Source organism: Rhipicephalus sanguineus, chromosome 11, assembly GCF_013339695.2.
Source record: "Rhipicephalus sanguineus isolate Rsan-2018 chromosome 11, BIME_Rsan_1.4, whole genome shotgun sequence".
In the NCBI taxonomy this organism is placed as follows: Eukaryota; Metazoa; Arthropoda; class Arachnida; order Ixodida; family Ixodidae; genus Rhipicephalus; species Rhipicephalus sanguineus.
This window is the reverse complement of record NC_051186.1, coordinates 3,128,310-3,146,755: the sequence shown is the minus strand read 5'-3', so window position 1 is coordinate 3,146,755 and position 18,446 is coordinate 3,128,310. Positions and strand designations below refer to the sequence as shown.

Here is an 18,446-nt window from a genome sequence, read left to right as displayed (position 1 = left end):
TCCTATATATAGGAGACTGGGCATATATAGGTTAATTTAAGGGCTTGGTTTTCTATATACGGAATGGGTGATTAATGAGTTACGTATGTATTGCCCTATGTTGTGATACAATAAATAATTGCTTTGAATAAAAGCGTAGTGTAATCTAAAAAAAGACGCGTTAAAGTAACTACGTGCTCTGATTAAAATTCCAATATCGTATGCAAGTTTTCTTCGTAAATGAGTTGCCCGAGGCTATGACTTGGCGGCTAAACGAACACGGTGGTTCGTGACATTGGCCAATCTGGGGTTACGCTTTTCCAGACATGTTCTCTTCGCCGGTGTACTTGTAAGATGCCAGATTTTGCATGCATTCCACGACCCTATTGCAGAGGAAGTGTGGTCGGAGTAGAAGATCTGGGGCATGTTACGGTGCTCCACTCGCGAAGGTGATCCTGAAAAGCGACGAAAGGTGCTGAAAGGTGATCCTGAAAGTCCGAAGATGATGCTGAAAATTCTAATTAGACAGCTCGCTTCACCTCTTTGAAAATAGCGCTACAGAACAATGGACGCGCAAAAATTTTCGGTGAGGAAGCTCGTACTGTGAGCCGAAGTTCGTTGAAGAACCACGAACGTACATGTATATCGTCCAGAAGCTATCTTCTGGCTTTGCCAGTGGAACTAGTAAGCTGTAAATGAGGCAGAATATAGCACTGGTAACCTGAACGCCGACCATTGTCTTCATGAGTACATAACACGGCTTCTGACCGATGTTGTAACCAGAGAACCATTTTTGCGACTTCTGCTCCAATCAAGGCTATACCTGGCGACAACTTTCTGTGGCAGCACAGCCAAGGCTACGGAACCGAAGCACACACTTTTTACTACGCTGCTGCATGCATATGTAGTCCGGGAACGGTAACTATTGTAGGCTGCGTAGCATAAAAGGAAACATAAAAATAAAAGAAATACGCGTTGTGATCTAGACTTATTGCACTGCCAGTAAGAAAGCTTATGTCGTGAAGGATTTTCGTTTTTTGCTGTTCCTAGTTTTCGGGCTATCTGGCGTCGATTTCACATTTTCCTATCATGATTTTTAAGGCGCAAAGCAGGACAAACACAAGGACACGGGACGGAGCGCCACTAACAACTGAAGTTTATTCGCAGAAATTCACATATAAATATATGTCGTCCTCAGCGCGTGCGCAGAAAGTTGTATTGCCATCAATGGGGGTGGGATAAAGCATGTTCAATGAACTTTTTGTCTGATTTGTACAATACTATAGACGTGTCGCTGACGCACATGTCACCTTTTTTATCGATGAAAAATGCTTCCATTATTTCTCTGGCAGTTTGGTCTGAGCTTTTAGCGATAACCCGTACGTCAGTAAATCGCGGTCCACAAGAGCTTAACGGGCACTGCCTAATGTGCTCAGGTAAATTGGGGCCCTGTTTATTTTGCTCTACATTTCGTTCGTGCTCCCTGATTCGCTCATTTAGGCATCTGCCGGTTTGTCCAATATAGGAGCAGCCGCACGCAAGAGGAATCTCGTACACTATCCCTTCAGCACATTTCGTGTAGGATAGCCCATGTCGAGTTCCACAGCCTCTTACATTCTGAAGGTCTTTTTCTTTTTCTTTTCCTATTTGAGAGCAAAGCCCTCCGAGCTTCCTGGGCGCAGAAAAAACGAGCGGAACACCATGTCTCCTCGCAACCTTTTTCAGGTTATGGGCCAACTTGTGCACATACGGCACGGCCACCGGTCTGACCTCTTCACGAGGGAACTCAGCAGCGGCCCTAGGAGCCCTTTTCTTCATTTTTTGCAAGAGGCTTTCAGCGACTCCGGTGACGAGCGAGCCAGGGAACCCAGCTGAAGCCAGCCTGACCAATTGGTTGTCGAAACTAGACTGCATCTTGTGAATACACGACTTTCTGACGGCGGATTCCAAACATAGCGATGCGATTCCCCGTTTAACTAACTTTGAATGACAGGAGTCATATGGCAGAAGCGCCTTCTTTGTACGAGGGGCATACCCCCAACAGACCTGATTGGCACAAAACACAACTTGCAGATCTAATAACTGCAAGTGATTACCATTAGGCAGTTCACTCGAAAATTCCAAGCCTTTTCCATGTTGTCAGAATAGCGATAAAATCTGGTCCACAGCCTCATCGAAGTTAACGCTTCCTTCCTTGGTTAAAATGATCAAAATTTTTCCTGCGCCTGTAAACAATTGCCCGCAAACGGACTACTTGGCGTACTAACACCTGTGCAGAAGCTCCGCCCACGACCTTTGGCTATGGTGGCTACTTTGGCTGTGCTGCCACAGAAAGTTGTGGCCAGGTATAGTTTCGAGCCTATACAGAATAGTTAACCAACCATCACAGCGAATATTTTGATTGTATTTCGCTATTCGACAAATGCTTCTTCTTTTATTTATTCGTCAAAGTATCAAAAATATGTCGAACCTATTGTAAACTATCTAAGGAGCGAAGCAGTCGTACGCTCCTGAAATAGATTCCGCAAGTTGCTATCGGTTGCTGCTTGTCATACATGTTGCAGTCATGTTGGTAACTGCGAAGTGAGGATTGAAAACAGTTAGTGACTATAAAATGCGTCGGAAGTTGATAATGAGGCTCATGTGCAGTCACAAAAATATCGAAAGCGTCAAACCACACCATACATATCGTTAGTAAAAGTGAGCCTTTGTCAGTGCCTGATACGCAGTAAAACTGACTGGATTAAATAAGTGCCTCCGGACCAGTCAAAGCGTGAACACGCAAACACAGCATTTTTCTTCAATCATTCCATCTCGCTATAAAATGTACGAAATTGGCATACAAGGGACGTATTACTCTTCCAAGGAGTGTACAAAAAGTGCAAGGAAAGATATTTGGAAGGTACAATTTGCAAAAGGGAGCGATCGATAGCGACATATCACGCAGCGTAATGAAGGCTTCACCAGTACGTGACACGCGTGGATCTCACACATGTGTGCAGCCACCGCATAGGAAGCGACGGTTTGTCCCAATGTGCACATAAACATAAACAAAAAAGGTGGATGAAAAGAGAAGAAAAGAAAGTGAAGCGCCAACTTTGCTTCCCCCTTTTTTCACGAAATGCATTTTGCGACACAGTCAAGTGTACCTAAGCAAAACGTCTATGTATTTTCTATGAATATAAAGTTTTGATGTCTAATAATTGTTATGTAATGTCAAAGGATTGCGCATATTATCTCATCATATTTGAGTGTTCCTTGCACGGTCGCACTGGTCGGACCAGTCCGGTGAAACTGCGCACGCAGCAGAGGCGGCGCAACCAGGGTGTTGTACATGACGATACCACGGTAGCAATAGAGCACGCGACCCGGTTGAGAAATCAGGCCGGCGCCGACGCATCCAGGTGCAGGAGTCCAGAGCGCACCACACGGTCCCGTTGTGCACGTGAGCACTCAGCAGCTTCGGTAAGCGGCTCTCGAGATACCAGAAGAAGTCCATGACCGCCCCTGAGCGAGCGATCGTGCTAGTCACCGTGTACTCGTGACGCAGGCTGTGCACTTTCGACAGACTCTTTACCTGGGCGGAACACTGTTCTGCCGCAAGACGGCTTGCGGGTGAACGGTGCGAAAAAGATAACCGAGGGTTGGCTCCAATGAGCCGGCCGAGGTCCTTCGTACATGGCCCTAGCACCCCGCCATGCATGGCGTCTAAGCTCAGTCACAGTTCTTCCACGCGGCATCTCACAGGAACCAGAGGTTCTGGATCCAGGCGGACTCGTCGATACGCAGTCTTCTCAATCTGGTTTCCCTTTGGAGAATCTCGAAGCAGCTCGCTGTGAACAGGGATGCCAGGCAAGCCTCGCATGGCGCTGCCCTGTCTTCGGTTGGGGTGGACCTGACTTCGAAAGATTTGGAGCAGCTCACACCCACGCACCAAGTGCTCCAGGGAGTTTGCGAGCGTCGCGCCGCATGGCGGGAGCGTCAGCGAGCGAAGCTTGTGCAACGTCGATGCCACGAGAAAGCTGCAGTCGGATACGAGTGCGAAGTTGCTCGTTGACAAGGTTCAGTACTTTGAGCTGAATCATGCCTTACTTCAATCATTGAAAGAATGTTGTATCACACATGAAATGAGTGGTTTCTGCTTAGCTGTCTTTCACTTCCTATTACATTGAGGACTACTGAGTACATATTTCTGGTGGTGAGGACGGAGGGGACTGCGTCGTCGAAACCTGCCGATTTCTTCGTGCTGCTGTGTCTGGGAGCTTACTTGCGTCACAAAGCTGGAATGACCACTCGACTATGAGAAGTACTACCAGCTTGGGTGCACGACAACGCCACTGCAGCTATCCGTGACTTCCCCAAAGCCTGAGCTGCCCAGCGTTGTCACGATGTGTTATTGTGAGTATTATGAGAGGGGAAAGCGCGAACGAGTCCCAAATAGAAACGCGGCGGAAAGGGCGTCGCGGTACCGGGAATTGTCGACGCGCCCGCCTCGGTATTGGGTGTGTGCAGTCCCTGCCACGATTCCTGATTTTGATTAAATTTGCTGTAGGCCTAGGCATTAAACGTAGAACAATGGTTTCGAAGTTAGTTTCGTGCAAAAAAATATTGTTGGCCAGACTATATATATATATATATATATATATATATATATATATATATATATATATATATATATATATATATTATATTAGTCAGGCCAATAATATATGTATATATATTGCGGCAAAACCCTCCTTTCCGTCAATTTCGCGATTCCTGAATTTTGGGCGCACCCAGGGCAAAAAAAACGGTGCACCTCTTGGTCACATTATTCATTCCCTCCAAAGGAAAAGTGACATAAAATGTTATTAGGTTACGAGTCCATTACGTCTCTTACCTGTCGAAGCACATTTGACGAAAAAAATTGCAAACATACACAATTGCACAAAATGCTCGTATTTCAGGAATTTATTGCTGCAGACAAGTTAAACTGAGGATAATAAAAATCGGTACATATTAATTTCATATTTTCGCTCTTTTAAAATAATTTCCGTGGTTTTATCGCGCCCCGTTACACTCCATTATTCTGCTGAAACGTAAGTGTCTTACGAAAAACACCGATGATTCAAAATAGTTTTCTCAAAAAACTCACTTTTATTTTTTTTTTAAATCTCTCTGATTGCAGTTAAAGACGTAATCTACCATTCTGCGTAAAAAAAATAACGTTGCTCTATTTGGTTGCTAACAAGTTACAATGCGTCGCTTGTGATCAAGTTAACCTAGCGGCACGCGCCGTTCGTTATGTGCTGAAAGTCGAACATAACTTGTTCGAAACAATTTTACGCGACATAAAGACCAGCTCCACACGACCAAATTCGCCGCCATGTTTCACGGTTCAGCAAGTTTTGTCTTGCGATCAGCCGCTTGACAAACCCGCAGCAGCGGCCGCTCGATGCTGCAGGCGCTCACATTAGATGAGTGCCGCTTCGACTGCGGACGAGCTCCGCTTGCGCGCCAAACTACGCTCAGAGGACGGACGAGATGATAACTTCTTATAACTTGTCAGCATTGTAACTTGAAAGTAACCAAAATAATGCAAAGTTTTTTACGCAGAATGGTAGATTACGTCCTTGAATTCAATCACAGATATTTAAAAAAAATTAAGTGGCCTTTTTGAGGACACGTCAAACTTCGGTGTTTTTCGTAAGCCACTTCCGTTTCAGCAGAATAGTGAAATGGGGCGCGTTAAAACCACGGAAATTATTTTAAAAGATCGAGAATATCAAAGTGAGTATGTACCGATTTTTATTATCCTCAGTTTAACTTGTTTGCAGCAATAACTTCCTGAAATACAGCCATTTTGTGCAACTGGCTATGTTTGTAATTTTTTTTTTCGTCAGAAGTGCTTCGACAGTAAGAGAAGTAATGGGCTTATAACCTAATAACATTTCTTTCACTTTTGCTTTGAAGGGAATATATATTGTGACCGAGAGGCGCAACTTTTTTTTTTCACTAGGTGCTCTCAAAAATCAAAACTTGAGATATGGGCGAAAACGTTTTTTTTTTTTTTTGCCAGAATTTACATTTTTTTCTCCAGAACAAAATTTTTCACAAAACGAGCTTCGGAACTATTGGTGTGGGTCTAATGCCTACACTCTAAGCCAAAATCGAGTATTTTGGGAGTGTTTCTGCCACACAACAAAAATCGTCATCCACCTCGCGTGCTTTCCTCGCATTATCACCGCGGTCGTGGCACTTCCCGGTCACGAACGGCGCGCGCGTTATCAGCGTGACATAGCATTCTTGACAGGAGAGTGACGAGAGCTGGGTTTTCAAGAAAGGAAACGCGAGCAAGCCAGATGACGATTATTGTTGTGTGGCAGAAATACTCCCCAAATACTCGATTTTGTCTTAGAGTGTAAGCCGACATTAAATTTGATCAAAATCTTGAACGGTGACCGGGACCTTGCGTTCGATCGTATCTGGACACACTTTATTGCTGATAAAAAAAACGGCAGCTGATTGCGAATCACGGGCCACTCGCGAGCGTAAGCCAGGCATGTGTCAAATTTCGCGCGTTGTAAAACGGACGCGTGGAGGGAATGACATCAGTTCGCAGAAAAGCGTCATCCTTACCGCTTTACTTTTTTTTTTTAGGTCGCCATCCGAGTGTCGGTGGAATTTGGGTATGAGGCTATTCGCTTCGCGCTCGCGTGTCCCCTGTCGCAGTGCTCACGATAGTACCTTGAATTGGGCGTTACGTACAAGACCAAGTTTCTCTTGATGCAGATCTTGATTCGCTTTGGTAGGTTGCTTTTCCTGGAGCTACAGGCTAATCTCAAAGGACTCTAAATTGTCGAGCACCGAAACGTGCCCCAGAGTTCCTAGCTTGAGGGAACCTGCCCTAGGTAAGATTAGGGTGGTCAGATCACCCACGAGAGGTATAAAGTGCAGCTCCGATGTGGACCTATCTCTGAAAGTAGAATCCCGGATAGGTCGTCACACAAGCCGCCTTGCACAAGCCCAAGTGCAATGCTGTAAAACGTTGAATTGCGGTTCAAACCTACAGGTACATAGATTACCACAAGTGACCGGTTGCCGTAACGGAAAAATTGCAACACGCGGCACTCTTCTTCCTGAGCACGCCGGCAGCGATAGTGTCAAGCACATTCCATTTTCCAAAGCAGGGGTGGCCGGCGGAAAGCACTCTAACAAACAGCTTTTTCGGGGCAACTGCGATAAAGATGCGGTTGCTCGCAACTCCAGCGGAAAAAAAGTGGGAAGAAAATCATGTGCATAGCGAAGTCTGACGATAAGGAATACACAAGCGTTTATTTGACTCTTTCGTGACCGTGGCAAAATTCTACAGGTGCGGTCACGAAAGAGTTACGATGTGAGCTTTCGGATGGGCCAGCAGCAAGAGGGGCTCCTTTCTGCCGTCCACCCCTGCATTGGAAAATGGAATGTGCTTCGTACTCACGCTACCGGCGCCTTCGGCAACAGCGGCGCGTGCTGCAATTTTGACGCTACGGCCACCGCTCACTTGTGCTAATGTTTTTTTTCATTGCGCCGGTACATTCACCAAAATAAGGTTAGCCGTCGTGCCTACGCAAAAGCAAGTTCTGCGGTGTTTTAAGGAAATTACCGTTTACTTGAAGGCCAACTCCTGAGTTACGTCCTTCTTCATCAGTCAGTGCCAAATTAGCGCTCTGGAGTGACATCACACGCCTGACCGCTGCGCTTTAGGGAGCAGACAGGAGCGGGGATCTCCCCATCTCCAACCGGGCACACCACTGCTACAAACAACCCGATGCGGCAGTTCTCAGGAACGTGCGTCTCCCACATCACCGAATTGAACCTCCGTCATCGTAGCGTCGACGGTGACCAAGCTGCGCACGCTAGCACTCCCACCTTGCAGGGCTAACCACGCAAACGCCTTCGAGTACCTGGCGGGCGGCGGCGCCTTGCTGGAACATTTGGACGTGACGTCCAGCGCCTTTAGATGCCGCGCCACTCCATCGTGCAAGGCGTGACATCCCCTCCCTTTCATCAGGCGAATCTTTGGCCTACTCCAGAAGCAAACCAGGCTGCGTCGACTGAGTGTCGGCAACACGTCCAGGATCATGCACTTGCTGTTCCTGTTTGCTTGCTGAGTGCAAGAACCTCGCTTCAGGCTCGACAGCTTCAACGACCAGGAGCCCGCCCAATGCCCGAAGGCAATTTGCCAGCTGCTTTGAACAAACCCTCGGCTGTTGACTCTGACTCTTCTGGCTCGCAAGGTGATGCCGTCCTCCGGCTTCTCAGCGGCTGTCACAATAAAGAGCATGCGCCACCCATGCGTGCTTTCTATGCTCTCTGATAAGTAAGCTGGGGCTAAGGACTTTTTCTTGGACCTGGAAGCCACATCACCAATGCTTCGATGTATTCACGTCCTTTACACATGTGCGTGCAAGAACGTGCAGACCTGCACCTGGACACGCCAATGGCAGCCGGACGACGGCAGCGAGCCCCTCGAGGGAACATTCCGAACTGCGCATGGCGACTGACTGTCCTGCGTTGAACCATTCATCGGACGCCTCAGATATCCTTCATGCAAGGACCACTGAAATGTAACGTGTAAATGTACGCAATCGTTCCACAGTTACATACCTAACAAGTATAATATAAATGCTGGAATTATTATAAAACGCAATATAGACAGAGAATACATAGAGGTAATATGCGCAACTAGTGAATGAAAGAGTGAAATAAATTGGTGAGGAAGCGAAAGAAAGTGATAGAAATTTTGGTGAAGCACAAAATGTACTCCATCATTAAAATGTTTTAATGTGATTTCGCTGAGCGAAAGGCACAACGAAAAAACACTGAGAACTGGATAGGTAGTACGCAAACTTTCCACTGTATATTCGAAACGCGCGTCAAAAATATACACCAAACAGCGATGACAGCGAAGAACTACGTCACAACATGATACACATGGAAGCAATCACTGTTTCACTGCAGTCGTTATCAGTCGCTGTTCTTTTGCCATTTTTGGCGTGCTTTTTCAAAGATCGCGTTGAAACCGTTGAAAGATTGCGTACTACCTTTCTCGTTCTGTGTTATTTGTCCTTCGTGCCTTTCGCTCAGCGCAACCACATTATAATGCAGTAACAACTAGTTCAAGTAGGTGGTTTGCTGAGCGTTATATAAATGTTGGACATTCGAGGCCTTGCGAGTATGTGCAGGAACGCCTAACTGAAGCTGGTTTTCGCTTCTTGAAATGCTAACTGCTCGCTGTTGAATCCGCCAACTTCGTTTTTTGCCATTTCTGTATCCAGTTCCATATGTGACGTCTCCCTTTATTAAACTAGTACTGCCCTTATCCCCGGAGATACACTCTCTCGCTTGAAGAATAGGCTAATAATAGTTTTTCGCAACTCCAACAAAAGGTTAGCAACTGCACATGCTTCTACGTGTCAAATCGATTTACTGCTTCGTTTGCTGGCTATACTGTAACACCACCACATTACAGGTTCAGACAACTCAATTCTTTAATGCCTACTGCTTCATCTTCTAGCTGAGCACTGAGCTGGGTTACGATAGTTTCTCCCAAAATTCATACAACTGTATACCATATTTTGTTATTTTGAATGAACTCACGTGTGCTTCCTCCGTGGGCAACTGAGTAGATAACGAAGTTACATGAGTTAACGGCCCAACATTAAAGAAGAAACGATACCCCATAGGGGCGCCTGCGTGAAGCGGTGTCACCGAGGACCGGAGCCAGCGAGGGGGTTTCGATCACTTCCGACCTCTCGCCGTGTGAGGCTTAGCTGTGTACGAGAAAAAGCCGACCCTGGGGGTTGCGCCAACGCTGGGTGACTGGACCTTTAAGGCTCCCCGGCAGAGGGAACACGCCCATTTGGCCCTAGGTTCACGTAAACGGCACCCCTGCGCTGACCCACCCATGGGAAATCGGCAGTCGCTTTTTCCTCTTTCTCCTTACATCTTTGGCTTTCTGTGACTTTTATTTTTTTTTTGTTCTCTCTTCCATTTCCTTTTAGTTTTCCTGACGGCGAAAGCTAACCTTGTTTGGCTATCCGACCTAGCGTAAACCACATCTGCTTTAGCGGTCATGTACACCTGGCGTCCGCATTTGCTCTGCGTCTCGCTGCGTCCCCTTGTTGGGGCGTGGTGTTGGGCGACTGGCATGGCTGTCGAACAAATTTACTTTATGGGTACCACTGTCCCATTTTTATTTGATCGTCCCAATAAGCGGGGGTGCACCGATGCAGCCTGTTTTATGCTGAAGAGAAAATACTTTTTCATACGCACTACGCGGTTCACTCCGAAAACACCGATAAGAAAGGAACAAATATCTCACCCTTCTTTGTCTCTATATGTCTCACGGAAACCATCGACAGCGGATACAGCGCCACCAAGATGGCAAGCGGAGACCAATATGACAAATTATCCAACGTCGTGGCATTTGGAGGTAGGCATACTTACTTTGCTTTCATGATTACTTCTACCTTGCATGGTACAGTTTTTAATCTATTGCTTTCATTTCTCGTCACTTTCATTGTTTTAACGTTTATATGTATTTTACGCACACTTAGTGCGCGGGATTTAAGGCCCTCCTACAGCCACCTTACACCGTCATTGATCATGCACCAGATCACGTCCTCGCGCTCTTTGGCCATCACTGGACCTTGTGCTGTTAATAACTATATATCATCACCATCATAAAAAAAATCTACTGCACCCACAACACGTCCGTTTTTGTCGCGAACAAAACTTAAGTGCCTTCGCTTTTCTTTTTTGCATTTTGACTTTCCTCGCCACCGTCTATTCACTTGCTTATTTTCTCGTGCGCTTTCGCAGATTCCGAGACAAGAAAACCGTCCCCAGATCCCTTTGGTCAGCACTGGCTGTTTCTGCCTTCTAGAAGTCCCATTGTAATCAGGCTGAGCCGGCAGAAATAACCCTCCCCCCGCTAATAACCCATCACACACAAGTGGAAGACAAAAAAAATGAAACAGACCGGGTGCAATGAGTAGCGTGACCGTCGTGTAGCGGTTTAGGAAACGAGCACTGAAATAGACTTGGCAGAGCGATTCGACTGACGTGGGCGTTCATCCATTTTTCCCCATGGTGTTGACGTGTCAAAAAGCCGTGCCATCTCTACACAGCTGCCTCCACGTGGACTCTGTGCATTCCTAGCGCTCCGGGGAACACTCCTGTTATTGGAGAATGAGTAGTCAGTGCAGCTGCGGAGTACGATCTCTCGCCAGCGAGGACACTAGAGTAAGACTTGTTGCTGGGCGAGTTGGTTGAAATCAAAGGGGTACATTTTAGCGCAAACTATTAAAGAAAGGCACGAGAAATAAGTATGAAAAAGCAGGAAGGTCGAGCGCTATCTTTCTCGCGTCTTTCTTGCATAGTTTGCGCTAGAAAGTATCCCTTCGAGGACAGTGCAGTTCACTGCGCCCGGATACAAGGTGCGGGACCGCTACCCAATATCGTCGTCATCAGAAGCGTCACAGGCTACACAGACCTGTGAAAACTCTATCGGGCATTTCCTACCTGAAGTGTGGACGGAGATATTTCGCCATATGGCCATTAAGAATCGCTTGAAAATGGCCGAGGCGGCGCGCGAGATGAAGTGTCCTTTGTGTTCAGTCCGACGAGTGCGCGGAGTCTGACCGTCAGTCCCGAAACAGCCGAACGGATGATCAGAGATGCAGGCAACACCTCAGGAAGCTCGAGATCTCGAACCAGGTGAAAGATCGTGCCCCTCGCGGTACACGTGCAAGAGCTGCGCTTCTCAAACTGTCCTGCGCTGTCCTCCGAATATTGGGCTGTGCCGGGCTCTGTGTGGATATCCGAGAGCTGAACTGCGTCGTAGAAACCGCGGAACTACTCGTCCTATTGTCCACGAGGCTGGCAAGCGTCACAAAGCTGCAATGGTCACTCCACGTCGACAAGTATTACCAGTTTGGGCTAAACGCCAACGTCGCTGGGCTAATAATGGGCTTCCCCAAATCCGAGGGACCCATGATTGGCGCCATCTTCATCGGGGTGGTCATCACAGACAAGAGCATGAGACTTTTGGCCAAATTTCTGCGCTGCTGCGGTGATACATTGCGCCTCATACACGTGCACGTATTTCATCAAGGGGCAATCTGAACTGACGGGCACAAACGCTTGCCCGAGAATTCCCATCTCCTCAACACGTACCCTCTATGTGAGTGTACCTCCCTTTTGACTTCCGACTACTTAAATGTTCACCAGCGAACAAGGTTTATTTTCGTGTTATTTACAGAACACCATAAATGGTTACATTGGAAACTCAAAACAGAACGAGATAAAAGTGTATACAATAAAAACCGGGAACAAAAGGGCTAAAAAATACAGTTAGTGGTGTTAGTATTAAAACGGTAAAACTGTAAAGGTGTACAATACTAAAAACCGCGGTATCGCTTCTCGGAATAAAAACTATTTACAAGAGACCTATATGGCTACGATAAATGTTCGTGGAGGCGGCGACCGTGTCACTGACGCAAAGGCGTTTCATTGTCCGCAGGTAGCTCTTGGAACACAACCTGCGGCAGACACGGTCGTTGCCCGGATCCCACGAGCCGAGGCAGCCGACGACGATGGCTTCGACGGAGACGCGCTCGAACTGCCGCAGGAGATGCAGCTGTAAAGGGACATACTTCTCCTCCTTGACCCTCCGGGCCTCCTGGAACGCCTGCATACGGTTGTCGAAGGGACAGCAGACGTCCAGGATCGGGGCCTCCTCTACCCGGGCCGGGACCAGGTCGGGCCGCAGGCCGGGGACCCCGACCTGCTGGTTCTCTCCGATGACCGTGAACCGTCCCAGGGCCGCCTTCTTGAGGCGCGACGATGGCGTTGTGGCGCTCCGTCATGGCCCGGCTCTGCCGCATGAAGTGGCAAAGCACGTGCGGCAGTGTCTCCTCCCCGTACCCGCAACGTCGGCCCCGTTTGTCTGCTGCGGGTACCCAGGTGCGTGTGCCGTTGAGGGGGAGGAGGAGATTCAGCCGGGCCCGGTGGATGAAGCGCCACTCCTTGAAGCGGGTGTAGCGGCCGCACCTCATGAAGTGTGAGTTGGCGGGGTCCGCCGCTACGCACGCCATCGCCTTGCCCTGGTTCGGCTTGTCCTGGAGAGAACGGTCCCGGCCCTGGTTGAGGATGGCCCGGAGGGTCTTCACCAACTTGTTGCGGTTCCGCGCTGACACCAAGGCCTCGCCGCAGGTGATGCGGGCGCCCTGCTCGAACATTTCCCAGGCGAAGGTCAGGCGACAGGAGGCCTTGCGGGCCTCCGTCCAGACTGGAGTTGCGTAGCAGTCTGCCAGAAGTCGCCCTCCCTGTCGCCCGAGAGATAGGCCTCGATGTCCTCCGTCTCCGCCTCTCGCCCGTAGCCGCCTCGACACCACCCGGTGGAGCCCCTCCCTCGCTCGCTCCCGGACCTCGGATCGGTCGACGACAGGAGCTTGAAGGCCCCGTCCACTCGGCAGATGTCGCTGAGCTCCGCCGCAAGAGGAATCCCTGCAGTGCCGGCATGTGCGCTCCCGTACACTGTACTCGTTTGACGCTCTGGCCGGCACGTACAGGGTCTTCTTGATCATCGGGCGAAGCTCCTCGTCCTAAGCGATGCCACTCTCCCTTGCTGGCGAGGCCCACCCGCATGGCAAAGTTGAGGGCTGGATACAGAAAGGTTTTATTGCGTCCAGCCTCTGCCACGGGGTGAGCATAGAGGAGAGCAGCTTTCTGCCGAGATGGATGGCCCCGTCGACCGTCGTCTGGTCCGGTAGCACCCTGAACCCCACAGGTCGCCCCAGGGACCGGTGCCCCTCGAAGTCCGCCAGTGCCGGGACCGGGTCGCTCCCTACGGTGAAGGTGGTGGGCCGTGTGCCCACAGGGTAGCGCCCGGACAGATGGAGGGTTTGGCACTTGGCGGGCTTAAGTCGCAGCCCGAGCCGGTCCGATAGAGCCGTCACCATGTTGAGACGGCGCTGCAAGGTGGCGGGGTCCTTGGCAAGCAGTGTCTGATCATCGGCGTAAGCAAGGATGTTGTGCTGCTTATCGCCTCCCTACACCGCTCTGATGACCGGGTCCACCACCAAATTGAACAGCAGGCCGCTCAACGGACAGCCCTGCCTTAGGCCGGCTCCGACGGGAATTGGCTCCGTGGTGCCTGCAGCCGCCACGAAGCAGGTGATGTTGGCGCGGTAGAGTTCCTCCACGATCTCCGAGAAGGCATCCCCCGCGCCGGCGCCGCGGACAGCATCGACGAGGGCCTAATGGGCGACCGAGCCAAAGGCGTTTGCGTAGTCGAGGAGCCCCACGCACAGCTCCCCACCTCCCGTCCTGGCGTCGTCCAGGCGTCCCTGCAGCACGAAGTCGTGTTCAAACACCCCATCGTGCGGCAGAAAGCCCTTCTGACACCTGGACAGTACCGCATGGTCGCCCAACCACCGCTGCAGCCGGGAGGTAAGACACCCGGCATACAGTTTGGCGACCCATTGCCCTTGGTCGAACGATCGCCAGTTTGTGGGGTCTTCGCGGTCGCCCTTCTTGTGGATCAGGATCGTCTTCGTCGACTTCCAGCTCTGGGGTGTGCGGCGGTATAGGAGGCAGACTTTGAATACCGCCGCCAGGTACCGCCCGTCCGGGTCCACCTGCCTCCAGTGGTGGTAGGTCAGGCGGTCCTTCCCAGGAGCTGTACTTTCGCACCTCCGGAGCTTGGCTGCGACTTCCTCTGGTAGAAAGGGGCACGTGTCCAGTTCCTCGCTGCGGACCCATGATTGGCGCCATCTTCATCGGGGTGGTCGTTACAGACAAGAGCACGAGACTTTTGGGCAAATTTCTGCGTTGCTGCGGTGATACATTCCGCCCCATACACGTGCACGAATTTCATCAAGGGGCAATCTGAACTGACGGGCACAAACGCTTGCCCGAGAATTCCCATCTCCTCAACACGTACCCTCTATGTGAGTATACCTCCATTTTGACTTCCGACTACTTAAATGTTCACCAGCGAACAAGGTTTTATTTTCATGTTATTTACAATACATCATAAATGGTTACATTGGGAACTCAAAACAGAACGAGATAAGAGTATATATAATAAGAACCGGGAACAAAAGGGCTAAAAAATAGTTAGTGGTGTTAGTATTAAAACGGTAAAACTGTAAAGGTGTACAATACTAAAAACCGCGGTATCGCTTCTCGGAATAAAAACTATTTACAAGAGACCTATATGGCTACGATAAATGTTCGTGGAGGCGGCGACCGTGTCACTGACGCAAAGGCGTTTCATTGTCCGCAGGTAGCTCTTGGAACACAACCTGCGGCAGACACGGTCGTTGCCCGGATCCCACGAGCCGAGGCAGCCGACGACGATGGCTTCGAAGGAGACGCGCTGGAACCGCCGGAGGAGATGTTGCTGTAAAGGGGCATACTTCTCCTCCTTGACCCTACACTTTGATCTTAGCCAAAAGGCCGAGAAGCGATAAGCAAACGAGAGCTGTCTGCAAAGAGTAATCCCGCATTTATCGACGGCACAAGACGCCTTGCATGCTTAGCGCCCAAACCATAGTACGGGGCAACGCCGCCGTGCGGTGGAAACCTGAATACGTAGGAACACGGGCATTTTTCCCGACCTGTTGAAGCAAGAACATATTCTACGTGGTTTCGAGCAAGCCCCTCTCCACTTGTACGCAGACTCCCGAGCTGCCTCGCTCTTACTAACAGCCGCCGCGTATTTGGAGCATCGGAACAATATCGGGCTCCTCACTCTTGCGCTGAGGCACGCAGCCAATTTCTTTTCTTCTGATCGTGCACCGCGGCTACATGGACCTTATGCGGCAGTCCATCAAAACGTGCGCCTCTCGAATCAGCAAACTGAACCTGACCGTATTTAACTTCACCGTCGATTGCGACGTCTGCGACCTCGTGGGGTCCACGTCGCATAATTTGAGTGCGCTTGAACTCGCACATTGCGCAACCAACCACGACAACTCCCTCGAGTCTCTTACCGACAGCTGCACCTCACTTTACCATCTGGACGTGAGGGCCAGTGGTCGCAGATGCGTCGCTACGTCGTACGTGGTGTGCCTCCTTCCCCTGGGCTTCACGAGGTGCGGCATCGCATTATTGTATCAGGCTATACTGACTAAGCGTCAACGATACTACCAAGATCGCGAACATGACGTTTCTGCTGGGTTGCGAGTTGTGGAAATGTGCCTGTGCCTGTCCCTGACAGCTCTGATGATAACGAACTCACGCAGTGCTCGACGCATCATTGCCGGCTCCTCTCAGCCTACCCTCGGATCTCTTCTCTGATGCTTGTGGCTTGCAAACTAGCATTGTCTCACCTCTTTGCAGTAGCTCTGTCGCTAATGCGGAGCCTGAACCACCTGTGCGTGCTCACTGCGGTGCCTCACAGGTACGCTATGACGGACTTTTCTACCGACAAGTCAGACTACCGAGGCTTCGATCGGCTTACGTCCATTACATGTGCATGTGCAAGAATGTGCACAAGAGCGCCTGGATACGCCGATGGCGGCCCGACATCGGCAGCGAGCTTCGAGAGGGAACATCGCGAACCATGCAAGGCGTGCGCCTCGATGACCACCCTTGCTAGGGGCGACTGTGCTGCGTCGACACATTCACCGGACTCGTCGTCCATCCCAGAAATCCCTCCTAAGTTCGTCCTCCGTGTAAGATGCGTCGAAATGCGGTGTTCAAATGTACGCGATGATTTTAGAGAGGTGCATACTTTCACATTTACATAACAGCTTTAGGCGAAGAACAAGTGTCACTTGAACATATAACGTAGATGTGAAGCAGGTGATGGAAGCCTGAAGAGATGAAAAATCCTTGAACACTGGGTTTCGCTGGAGCTATGAAAATCAGTTGCTGATTTCACACACACAGCTAAGGAAACACAGAGCTGCGGAAATCAGTTGCTCTACAGAAGGCAATACCACTTGTCGAAACGTTGGCTTCAACGAAACGCCCTCTTCAAAGATTTTGCATCTCTTCAAGCATTCATCGGTAATTCATTAGGCGTGGCACGTGATGCTCTTGTGAACATCTGCTGGCGTCCAAACTAAGCTCGATTTTAGTTTCACCGGGTGGTTCACTGCTCACCAGTTCAATTACATACATTTTTACCTTGCTTAACTTCAGATAAATTTTAGAGAAATGCTGTTGAGCGAAGTTCTTGCGGGATCACTGGAACTATACTGTTAATTTTCAAAGAAATGTTAGTAAATAAAAATTCTAAACTGCAAGCAGCAAATCGAGTGATAGCAGATGGTTTTACATCTCAAATGCAGTTTTGCCTTTTCACTACCTGTGCTGTAACACCTGTGCTGTAGCTTTGCAAGTTCTGCTAATGCAGGTGTGTTATGGCTGCTTCTTCGTTGCCCACATCAGTAGGCACATCAGCATACATTAGAGAACAACATAGCTTTAGTTATTTCTGAACCTGCATACGTGGTCGCAGGGACAAAAACGATCATGCACTAAGCAGTAGCTGTGTATAGGCGTAAAGTGCCTAAGCCCATGCCGCGCACCTATCTGTGTATTGCGCTTCGGAATGTGTTGCAATTGGGGTCCTTAGTACAGTCACGGTTTTTTTTATGTAGCGGCCGTAGTACAGTGTTGCACATCATAATTGCACGAGCGGTTGCAATGCACGACGCATACAGCTCGAATGAACATGCAGACAAAAGGTGGAAAAGAAAAACAACGTTTGGTGGTGTGCTGCCTCGAGACCCCTTGTGGAAGTAAACGGAAGCATTCAGGCTCGCCTGTTTTTCAACCTTTTGGTGCACTTCTTGCTTGTAACAATAGGTTTCTTTGCAGAGTTAAATTTAGCACTTCTTTGCACATTTATGTCCTCTTCATGATGGTTATGTATAAACACAGACTGGTGTAATGACCACAGAATAAATTATGACGGAAACTGTGAGAGAGCCATGGGGACAAGAAAGGCACAAGCGCAGAATGACCACTGAAATTTTATTGGGAGAAGCAAACATAAACAGCCTAATAAATAACGACAAGTTTCACACTTGTACCTGTACGCGTATGTCTCTGTACGATTGTTTGAGTTGCCAGTCTGCGCTTGTGCGTATGCCTTCCTTGTCCCCCCCCCTCTCGTTTTTTTTTCGCCCAGTTTTCGTCGTAGTGGATTACCAACTTCCGCAGCTCTCAGTTCACATGAAGAATAAAGCTGCGTTTCTACATCTACTCTTTGTTTCGCCTCAATATTAATTTAATTCATACGGCTTCACTGCGGCCCAGAAGCACGCACAAGCTAACTTTCGGTAACGATAACTCTGTTAGGTGTACGACCTTAACGATATCGCTATCTTTTGGTGCCTGTTCAGTCGGCGTCCGATGAAACGCGAACCGCAAAGCGTGTGGCACGAGCATTAAGGATCGTATTTATTTATTTATTTACT

At 49.2% G+C, this 18,446-nt stretch overlaps 2 protein-coding genes across 2 annotated transcripts in view; one reads left to right on the top strand and one right to left on the bottom strand.

The window, feature by feature from the left end:
- LOC119374216 (uncharacterized) overlaps positions 1-18,446 on the top strand; it is a 150,193-nt gene that overhangs the window by 47,951 nt on the left and 83,796 nt on the right. The window lies entirely within an intron of this gene.
- Positions 3,698-13,595, bottom strand: LOC125756315 (uncharacterized). Its single transcript, XM_049410834.1, has 3 exons — positions 12,934-13,595; positions 12,549-12,866; positions 3,698-4,001 (listed from the first exon to the last, which is right to left on the bottom strand). The coding sequence occupies exons 1-3, from the start codon at positions 13,593-13,595 to the stop codon at positions 3,698-3,700; spliced, it is 1,284 nt and encodes a 427-aa protein (XP_049266791.1).

Bases quoted from the DNA above. Each gene is read 5' to 3' on its own strand.
- LOC125756315 (XM_049410834.1), bottom strand. From the start codon at position 13,595: ATGATCAAGAAGACCCTGTACGTGCCGGCCAGAGCGTCAAACGAGTAC. The intron at 12,867-12,933 runs GTACGGGGAGGA...GCCATGACGGAG, and splicing joins AAACGGGGCCGACGTTGCGG to CGCCACAACGCCATCGTCGC. The intron at 4,002-12,548 runs GTTGTGTTCCAA...ATCCGACTGCAG, and splicing joins AACGACCGTGTCTGCCGCAG to CTTTCTCGTGGCATCGACGT.